We start from the raw sequence: 10715 nt of genomic DNA on the forward strand, positions 1-10715 counted from the left end.
TATTTTTATTTTTAGTAGCATCAAAATTATTTATTATTTTTTCTCGGTTCTTTTAAAATTTTTCAAGTTTATTGGTCTACCCGGTGGTTGGAACTGTTGGAAGTGGTGATAATATCTAAATTATCTCTAGTCTGGATAGGCAGGCTTCCGTCGTGCCTAGTTACTAGTTACTACGCTACCAGTAAAGACAAGCCCTTTATCGATTTAAGGCCCCGTAACTTGGAAGGAATATGGCAGTCATCACTTACCACCAGGTGAGATCGCAGTCAACTTACCATCGAATGAAAAGATACAAAACAAATGTTATCTTTATAAATCCGTAGATATTAGGATCCAAGATAGATAAGAAAAACTGGCAGAATCGATAAAAAAATGTTCGACTCAGTTGAAGAATTTCAGTACACTGATAACAAGCGTTGCGAATTTTATAATATTTCTTTATTTTATTGCGGTTTACATTACTAAAATAATAAAGGTGGTAATGATACTTGAAAGCATAGAGCGTGAAAGAATATTAACTGTGGTGTATAGTCTGTATACCATCCTAATCAGTGATTAAATAAAGGTTCACAGTAAAATCTTCTGTGATTAGGGGAGTTAAGAATCTTCATAATGGGTAAAACGCATTTTTATTTTATTTATTTACATTTACTAAATGAAAAGTTAACATTTTAGACCAAAGCACTACATAAAAACTGAGACTGGTGTTTGTAATTTGCAGTCCTTTTGTTTATTTTGTTTGATTCATCGCTCGGTACGTAACATTAAAATTGTAAAATATCAGAGACTGTAGGTAGAGACCTACCTATTAAGAAAATGTTTGTAGGAGCAAAAAGGTAAGATATAGTAAGTATAGGATTATGAATCTTACTAAAAACTAGGCATATAGTAGGTAGGTATATTTACGCTCATTTGTACTGTACGGTCTATATTTTAGGGGCAACCAGGGGCAGACTTTTTGACGATGATAAAATATATTAATGTTAATTTTTAACCCCCGACCCAAAAAGAGGGGTGTTATAAGTTTGACGTGTGTATCTGTGTGTCTGTGTATCTGTGTTTCTGTGTATCTGTGTATCTGTCTGTGGCATCGTAGCGCCTAAACGAATGAACCGATTTTAATTTAGTTTTTTTTGTTTGAAAGGTGGCTTGATCGAGAGTGTTCTTAGCTATAATCTAAAAAAATTGGTTCAGCCGTTTAAGAGTTATCAGCTCTTTTCTAGTTTTCTTGTAGAAAAGAAGGTTAGATAACCGTTAGGTTCATAATATTATGTCAATAGACAAATGTCAAGCTGTCAAGATGGACGTTGCCTAAATACATAATTATTTATTTGAAAATGATGTTTTGAAAACTCAGATACTTTGGATCGTCGGGGGTGTTATAAATTTTTAATTTACTCGGAGCACTTAGTCTTGCCTAATATAAAACATATTAATCAAAATGCACTTTTACTGTGTTTTCTTAATTAATTATTAAGTATTCGTTTTTAGGTTTTGACATTAGTAGGTAGTTTTTAAGAATTCACATTGTATTTGATATAATTATATGAATGGAATAATAAAAATTTACGCTCATTCCTAATTTATTCAAATTATAATCAAAGGTCAATTGATTTAGAGTACTTACATACTCGTAAATTGTAGCCCTTCATGTGATAATTATATGTAATTATTCAGTTCGTATTAGGCAAATAGAGATATTGGATAATAGAACAAAACGTAGCCCACAAAACAATTTAATAACTATCCATTTTTCTTTGATTAGGTTAATAATCGTTATTGAAGGTCATCGTTTGATAGTGAGGAGTGACATAATTAATTTGAAAATAACATTCCTGATAGTTGTAGGTATAGAGAATTCAAATTACTTTGGCCTTAGTAAACCGAACAGTAGGTACCTATTTTTGGCCCAACCCGGGAATCGCACCTAAGACCTCGTCTTCCGCAGTCGAACATGCTAACCACTAGACCAAGACAGGCATAATATTATGGACTAGAGAATGCCCGCGACTTCGTCCGCGTGGATTTCGGTTTTTTAAGATCCCATGGGAACTATTTGATTTTCCGGGATAAAAAGTAGCCTATGTCCATCCTCGGGATATAAGCTAACTCTGTAGGTACTAAATTTCGTCAAAATCGGTTAAATTGTTGGGCCGTGAAAAGGTCGCAGCCAGACAGACACACTTTCGCATTTATAATAAGTATTACTAGAGGATGCCCGCGACTGCGTCCGCGTGGATTTAAGTTTTTAAAGATCCCGTGGGAACTGTTTGATTTTCCGGGATAAAAAGTTGCCTATGTCAATTACAGGGACGCAAGCTGCCTCGGTACCAAGTTTCATACAAATCGATCAAGCGGATGGGTTTTTGGGAATCCCGTGGGAACTCTTTGATTTTCCGGGATAAAAAGTAGCCTATGTCCATCCCCGGGATATAAGCTAACTCTGTACCAAATTTCGTCAAAATCGGTTAAACTGTTGGGCAGTGAAAAGGTAGCAGACAGACAGACAGACACTTTCGCATTTATAATATTAGTATGGAAGTATGGATTAAGTATGAATCAATCAGTCCCCCCCTTGTCCCCCCTTCACCATTTTACCACCGAACCGCAAGACGTCGGGCGAGTTTCCATCCTTATGTCGTCGACATTCCATCTACACGCACAAAACGTTTTGCGTCTTCATTCCTCATACGCATGGCTAAGGTTTGGAATACTCTTCCGCGATCTGTGTTTCCTACCAATTACAATCCGGGTATCTTTAAAACAAGAGTGAATAGGCACCTTCTAGGTAAGCGCGTCCCATCTTAGACCACATCATCACTTTCCATCCATCCATCATTCCATCAGGTGTGATTGTGGTCAAGCGCTTACCTATAGTGAATAAAAAAAAAAAACAGTTCCAGTGATAGCAAAAGCATGGTTCCTCCTCCGGAAGTACATCCTCACCATCCCGCGCTTCGACCTGTTCCTCCAAGGCGCCTTGCTCATCGTGGTCTTCCTGGAGAGCTATGTCTTCCTGCTGCTGCGAAGAAACGCCGGGACGGGCTACCTGAGGACTATTAATGAAGGTATAGTCTAGACAACAGACTACTAGTGACCTGACGTAACAGGTCATAATCTCTCACTCTACCTGTAACAATTAGATTCAGTCCCAAAAGTCCAATTTAAAGACCAATTCGCCAAGTTCTTTATATTTCACTAGCTGATGCCCGCAGCTTCGCCCGCGTGGATTGGTCAGATCCCCTGCAGCATCAGGATTGAGGAGTTGGACTCCAAATTTTTTATGAAACAATATCGCAAAGTTCCTCTATCGATTAAAAAAGAAATGATGCAAATCGGTTCAGAAATCTCTGAGATTTCGGTGTACATAACTAGGTAGAAAAACACAACTCCCTTTTTGAAAGTCGGTTAAAAAAGTAGCCTATGTTACTCCCTGGTCAATTCTCTACTTGTCTGTGAAAATCCCGTCAAAATCGGTTCAGCCGTTCCCAAGATTAGCCTTTTCAAACAGACAGACAGACAGACAGACAGACAGACAGACAGACAGACAGACAGACAGACAGACAGACAAAAATTTTAAAAACGTGTGATTCAGTTATAGTATCGTTCAAATAACCATATGACCTTAATATGCGGTAATTATTTCGAAATTACAGACAGACACTCCAATTTTATTTATTAGTAAGTATAGATAGTATAGATTATTCAGATACAAGTCAGCCCTTGACTGCAATCTCACCTGGTGGTAGTGATGATGCAGTCTAAGATGGAAGTGGGCTAATCTGCAAGGGGTATGGCAGTGCTAAAATATATTGTAGCCTAGTAGATATTTTTCTTGTAGATATGCTTCAATGACGTCTATTGGTATGACTGACTGGGTGGATTGGCTGGTGGGTATAAGCAATCACCATTTTTAATTGCGAAAACGAATCCAGAAGAAAAAAGATCAACCTTCACAAATAACTAGGAGATGTGCAGTAACATTATACTGACCGAGATTGAGTTGTTAGTTGTTAAGAAAAGAAAGAAAACAATAGAAAACCCTGAAATCTATTGTTGTAACCTGGTAGGTTTTACGCTTGATGAAAATCATGCTTAAAAAACAATGATGAGATCTAGGTTGGAGCGAGCTTGCCTAGAAGATGCCTATAATTCACTCTCAGGCATTTGGGTTATTCGGGAAACATGGATGCCGAAAAGGCATTCTGCACTGTAACGGCACAGTTTTACGAGTGGTAACGGTGTGACTAGAACCGCTAAGATGCCAACTTTCACGGTTTCTCGCTGTTCTGTGATAGAATAGTGAAGGAGGAACAAGGCTGTGAAGTTCCTGAGCACACTCTAATGAATCTAATCGGAAACCGCCTGTTTGCAAGGCAAGGGTTAAAAAAGCTGCCGTGACAAAGTACCTAAATATAGACAAACTTTTACTGCCAAATGTGTTTATAATCCAGGGAAAGTAGCAATGGAATTACCCAAAAAGGTACACGTGACGGGATATTAAAATCTTTCTTTTCGTCTAGATTGGTTACAGCTAGGAGTTGGGGGAGCGGAGTTCCTACTAGGAGCAATAGTGGCGTGGTGGGGACGAGGGATGAGACATTTCGCGCTGTCAGGCTGGCTTGGAGCAACAGCTGTGTCAGGGCTAATCGTACTGGCTTTCCCCTTTGCTGAATCTGGGCGACCTTCGGTGGGTAAGTCATTCTGTTCTGCTATTTAATATTTCCTACTACTTAAGAGCAATAGTGGCGTGGTGGGGACGAGGGATGAGGCATTTTGTGCAAGCTTGTGTCCAGCAGCTCTCAAAAAAATTGTAGATCCTTATTTGGAGAGTGGGTATTGAATTAGCTAAAATACTCTTGCCTTTTGTAAGGGAAAAAATCGACTTCCTGAGACAGTAAATATCGAGAAGATTTCTGCCACCTAATCTGTTTCTACCACTACTTCTACAAATCTTTCTGGGTGAGGCAAGTTCCTCCGAAACAAGACTTCATCTTCCTTAACATTAACATAAATCCCCTAAAATTTTCCTTTTTCCTTACCAGAACTTTGCGGAGGTGACGTAATCTCAGGTTCGTCCAACTTGTACGAGCTTCAACCCGCGGAAGACACACTGGTGGTGCCTCGCACAGTGTTCCTGGTTACCACGGCCCTCCTCTGCGCTCTCACCAAGATCAGCGTGTGGGCGCATGGCCTCACTTACCTCGACGACCATGAACCCGAGAGCGGACCCTACTTTTATGGTAACAGAAATAGATCAAGTGACCACTTAATACCTATCTTGCTGAAGAGTCAGTAGATAATTCGGCGGTTGCTCTTTTAAAATGTATGTAGCGCTATTATGTAGGCATGTGTATCTGTGCCTTAGACTGCAGTTTCGCCCGGTAGCATACTACCGGGCCGTAATGATGCCGTCAAATAAGGAAGCGAGCTAACCTGGAAGGAGTAGGTATGGCAGTTTTATTAAACACTTACCCCTAATCGGTTTCTCTGCGTCGTCTTACTTTAGTTCTATTTAATACTCCACTGTTAAGGATGTGTTCCCAAGCGATTCAGCATTCCGGTCTAATACCACGTAGAAACCGATCATGGCATGGGTTTAATTTATACCATAGCCCATATCTCTTTCAAGTTCAAAATCCATCTAAGAATGCATCGTCACTAACACCAGTTATAACAATTTTTTGACGTGACAACGTCTTATAATTCGATAGAGCCGGCTGCACGCACGAAAAAACATGACTCATGCGGCGTTACCTCGCTCTGAGGCGTTCCATGTAAGGCTTGAAGTGCAAGCGAGAGCGCGGAACGAGCGACAAAGAAGCACAATCGGCCTTTGTTGTCACGTTCAACTATCGTCAGTAAACCGACTTTACAGACAACCATTTTTTTTAATTTGGTTTATTAGTGATATTGTGTTGTGCTAATATTTTTTTTTTTCAGGAATCCTAATCTCAATCCGACTGTCTCTTGGTCTGAGCGGACAGAACTGGATGAGGGCGGTATCAGTGAGGGACGACTGGTGGGAGGCCCAAATATCCCTCTCCATGCTAACCCTCATGTTCTGTATACTGTTCACCCTCTTCCCGAGGAGGATGGAGGGGTATAAGGAGTTCGAGGAAAAGGAATATAATTGTAATGATTATAAAAATTGACAATGAACTCAGTAAAACTAAACTTTTAATCTTAGAGTCTGGAGATTTTTAACATGACATTCAATTTTCTAGGCATCTTGAAACCAATTGGTCGTATGTTGCGGAATAAGGCGGTACTGATTCAGACTGTAGCTTTATCCCTTCTCAACACAGCTCTCTTTGGCTATGTGAACTACGATACAGCTACTATACAGGTAAATACTAACTGAAGCTAGATAGCTAGTCTACCAATCCGCACTTGGCCAGCGTGGTGGACTATGTCCAACCCATACTCTTGCTGAGAGGAGACCTGTGCTCAGTAGTAGATCGGTGATGGATGACGATGTTTATGAAGGATACTTATTCGGCATGAGGTCCCAGGTTAAAGTCCCAAAAAAATTTTTTAGGGTGTTCTGTGAAAAAGTTCTCAGCAGCAGTTTGGAAGTTGGCGCCTCACACCCGTGTAGCGGGGAGCACGTAAAGTTAGTTCTTCTCTCTCTCTCTCTCTCTCTCTCTAGTCGTCATCCCATCTGAGTATGAGAGAAAGAAACAGAAAGTGCACTAGGAGATATTATAGTGTACTAGCTGATACCCGCGACTTCGTTCGCGTGGATGTAGGTTTTTAAAATTCCCGTGGGAACTCTTTGATTTTCCGGGATAAAAAGTAGCCTATGTGCTAATCCAGGGTATAATCTATCTCCATTCTAAATTTCAGCCCAATCCGTCCAGTAATTTTTGCGTGAACTAGTAACAAACATACACATGTGTGTGTGACACATACAAACTTTCTCCTTTATAATATTAGTGTGTTCCTCTTGACATTGACTGGCGTAATTGAAGTTCGGTCAAGGCACGGTTAAAGAGAACATTATTAAAGCTAGTCAGATGACCCGAAGGTGGCGGGGAGCGGGTGGATGAGGAAGGTGGAGGACCGTGTTTGGTGGCGCGCTTTTGGAAAGCCCTATGTCCAGCAGTGGACGCTGGACACATACAGGCTGGAAAAAATTAAAGCTACTAAAAAATGTTAAGTAAGTAGTTGTTAGTTTCAATTAACCTTCAATGATATGTTTGCAGGCGAAATTTCACGTGGAGACGCTGAGGCAGGACCCGCGCACTACACGAACCATCATGGATATCTTCCGCTCACTGGTCATCATTTTCTTTGTCTCGGTAAGATTAACTTGGTTACTTTATTATGTTAAGAATCTGCCTTACAATTTGCTTTTACATTTTTAACTTTTACTTTGGACATGACCAATAAATATTTAGGTTACCATAGAAATCCTGGATCATCTGGTTGGTTTAGTCAGTTTGCTTTCAGCTTCGCACTCGCTGAGCTACGTCAGTTACTCTGGGTCACCTGCTGTTGGATATCCTTATTTCTGATTTGATCATTTTGTTTTATTCATTATAGGCAAACGCATGACCACAATCACACCTGATGGAAAGTGATGATGCGGCCTAAGATGGGACGCGCTTACCTAGAAGATCTTTATTCCCTCTTGTTTTAAGGATACCCGGATTATAATTGGTAGGAAATACAGATTGCGGAAGAATATTTCAAACCTTAGCCATGCTAATATTTCACGTAGAGAAACTCGAAGCATAGCTCTCTCCATAGCCCGCTGAATGACTCTGCGTTTTCTATGAGGCACATAGCAAACACGTCTCGTGTCCATATTTAGAAGAAGAATTTTGATTTTTTCAGATATTCAGAATGCGCTTCTCGGTCCGTCGCAGTGACGGCGTCAAGTCCAACACAGCTTCCAAAGTGGGCGGCGGTGTGTGTGTGTTGGTGGCAGCCTTCTTCTGTGTGCTGGCGGGCTTGCACTGTCAGACGGGGGACATGGCTGGCTTTGATAGTGGACTATATCAGCAGCCTAAGTGCAGCGCGGAGTGCGGGTAAGATGTTCACACGGCGAGCAAAGTGGGCGGCGCGGCGGTGTGTGTGTGTATGTATGGTTGTATTGGTGGCTGCGTTGTGCACTGTGCTGTACCACCAGCCTAAGTACAGCTCGGAGTGCGTGTAGGTACCTACTAACTTCTTAAACAACGCAAAGATGGCACGAGTGACGAGAGAAATGTTTTAACCATTTAAAAAAAATAGGTATGCAAAGTTATATAATAGTTATGCAAAGAAATTATCAGTTGAAGCGATCTACTTCAGATGACCTTTGGTGTCATTGATAATTAATATATTGCGTAGTTAGGTATTTATACGGCTTCTTAAGCTTCTATGAAAGACCTACCTAGTCAAATCAAGAGTGAATAGGCAACTTCTAGGCAAGCGCGCTCCATCTCAGGCTGCATCATCACTTGCTAGCAGGTCTGATTGCAGCCAAGCGCTAGTCTGTAAATTTAAAAAAAACCTACGCTCTTAAAAAACAGCTTTGTGTTTCAGGTGTGTTTCTGAGCGGTACGGGTTCGCGCCGCTGTGCATTTTAAACACGAGCACCACTTACTTTTCTCCTTGCCACGCTGGTTGCCAGCAGTACGAAGATCTTAATGGATTCCAGTAAGTTACCTACATAACAGACTACCTGTGAAGCTGTGTAATTGGATTGCTAGCTTTTTTGATGGACGCAACATGTCGGTATCGACAGTTCCCTGAATCAGTGCTGGCGTCCCTCAGGGCGCAGTGTTATCCCCCATACTTTTCATCCTGTATATCAATGACATGTTGCAAGACACCAACATCCGTGACTATGAGGATGACAGTACGCGTGACACCCTCTACAAAGATCATGCACAGCTTTCTTGCGTAGTGCTGAAGGTGTGTAGAGCCAAACTTGTGTCTGGCATAGAAACTTCGAGAAAATCAGAAGGAACGTCAAGGAATTTCGAAAAGAAAGTGTAGGTATAATATACCTACTGCAACGTTACACGTAGTGATTCCCTCGGTTGCTTCTCCAGGTTATTTGAGGAGTGCAAGTGTGGCCCTCACCGCGCGGTGCGCGGCAGCTGTACCCTCCCCGAGTGCTGGTTGCCGTACTCCCTTTACCTGGTCTTCTTCACTCTGGTCCTCGCCGCTGCAGGTAAACATCGATCGATCGATGATTTTTAGACGAGATCTATAGTTCACATTTTATATGTGGAAGGAAAAAAGAGGAGAGAAAGACCAAATAATATCGATATCAACCCCTTTTGCACGCATATCCTCATCCGTTTACCTACCAATACCTATCTACCACCGCTGTCCGTCCGTCCGTCCTTCCGTCTGTCTGTCAGCAGGCTGTATCTTGTGAACCATAATAAGTAAGTATATCACATAATGTGTTCTACTACCGCTATAGATTCAAGATTTTTTATTTGCAGAAACATTTTAACAAACAGATGTTAACAATAATAAAAAATTTAATATGGTCGCCATGAAATTAAAAAAGTGTTTTTTCTTGTACGATCGTAGGGAACCCTCCGTGTGCCGGCTCTTTGGCACTTAGCCAATATATTTTTTTTACTTCAATAAGTGTTCCCAAATTGGCACGTCGTTCAAGAATGGGTTAATTTTATCAAAAAATTCTTTTTCCCAGCGGCGTCATTCCTGATGCAAGGGATGGTAATATTGCGCGCTGTCCGACGGCGGGATAAGCCCATAGCAATCGGCGTCAGCTTCGCGCTCATCGGGCTGCTGTCCCATGTGCTGGGACATTTCATCTACATGGTCATTAGTTGTAAGTACACAAACCCAACGCCATAGACATGGTGGTGGGGAGTTGAGCCCCGAAAATCCCAGATACGAAGCGATATAGTGGCAAATGATTTTGGTTATTCAAAAGCACTTGAGAAAAAATTTATTCTATTCTAATAAATTTTTGCGCTCACTGCGCTCGTGCTCACATCTGTCGTTTAATGTTTTTGATAATGATGTTTAGCCCAAAGTTTAACCGTTTTAATGCTGTTTCAGATTTCACGTGCGCGTACGAAAAGGACGGCATCTGCCTCCTCCACAAGTACTCCATCTGGTCGGTAGGCGCGGTGAGCGCGGGGCTGGCCCTGCTGTCCGGCGTGTGCAGCTTCGTAGCGAGTCGGTACCCCGCCGCGCCCGAACTGCTCAGCACCTCCGACGTCTATGTCGACGGCAGATGATAATGGAAACGCTGCACTTAGCTCTAACTTAAGTTCTCAATCCAGTTACCACAAGCACAGAATGCTAACTATCACTACCTACGCGAATACCTACGTAAAGAAGCGACACTGACTCCCCGCTAATTTATCGTCGCCTGCAACATAATGGCTGGCTACTGGCACTGCCGTCACTCGATTCTCTGAGAAGCACTGATGTTGCTTAATATAGCGTTGTCCTTGTCCCGCTCGAACATCAGTGCTATACCGTTACCCACACACTCGAATCGTGTGCGGACAGGCCGGTGTTCCGGTAGTAGTAATAGGTAATTAAATCAGATAGAGGGTAAAAGGACGGCATTTGCCACACACAAGTACTCCATCTGGTCGGTAGGCGCGGGGCTGTCTGTATTTTAATTTTTAAGAACTGATGTAAATATTTAGGCTTAAGTAACTAATTTTAAGAATTAAATTAATTATTTTGAAAAATCTATTTTCTTTCCTCCTTTCCTACAGATT

At 41.6% G+C, this 10715-nt stretch overlaps 1 protein-coding gene across 1 annotated transcript; it reads left to right on the top strand.

Annotated features, from left to right (window-relative positions):
• Positions 1-547: 547 nt before the first annotated feature.
• On the top strand, positions 548-10533 carry LOC123877022 (solute carrier organic anion transporter family member 74D-like). The gene is made up of 12 exons (XM_045923512.1): positions 548-616; positions 2898-3068; positions 4524-4694; positions 5046-5243; positions 5944-6135; positions 6228-6349; positions 7209-7304; positions 7843-8036; positions 8536-8649; positions 9048-9169; positions 9665-9805; positions 10039-10533. The coding sequence occupies exons 1-12, from the start codon at positions 613-615 to the stop codon at positions 10218-10220; spliced, it is 1707 nt and encodes a 568-aa protein (XP_045779468.1). The 5' UTR covers positions 548-612; the 3' UTR covers positions 10221-10533.
• The last annotated feature ends 182 nt before the right edge of the window (positions 10534-10715 follow it).

Source organism: Maniola jurtina, chromosome 22, assembly GCF_905333055.1.
Source record: "Maniola jurtina chromosome 22, ilManJurt1.1, whole genome shotgun sequence".
Taxonomy (NCBI): domain Eukaryota; kingdom Metazoa; phylum Arthropoda; class Insecta; order Lepidoptera; family Nymphalidae; genus Maniola; species Maniola jurtina.

What these genes read in the sequence shown, in the direction of transcription:
- LOC123877022 (XM_045923512.1), top strand. An exon ending in AAGTGCAGCGCGGAGTGCGG is followed by an intron (nt 8,037 to 8,535) that starts GTAAGATGTTCA and finishes TTTGTGTTTCAG; the next exon opens with GTGTGTTTCTGAGCGGTACG. An exon ending in CATCTACATGGTCATTAGTT is followed by an intron (nt 9,806 to 10,038) that starts GTAAGTACACAA and finishes ATGCTGTTTCAG; the next exon opens with ATTTCACGTGCGCGTACGAA.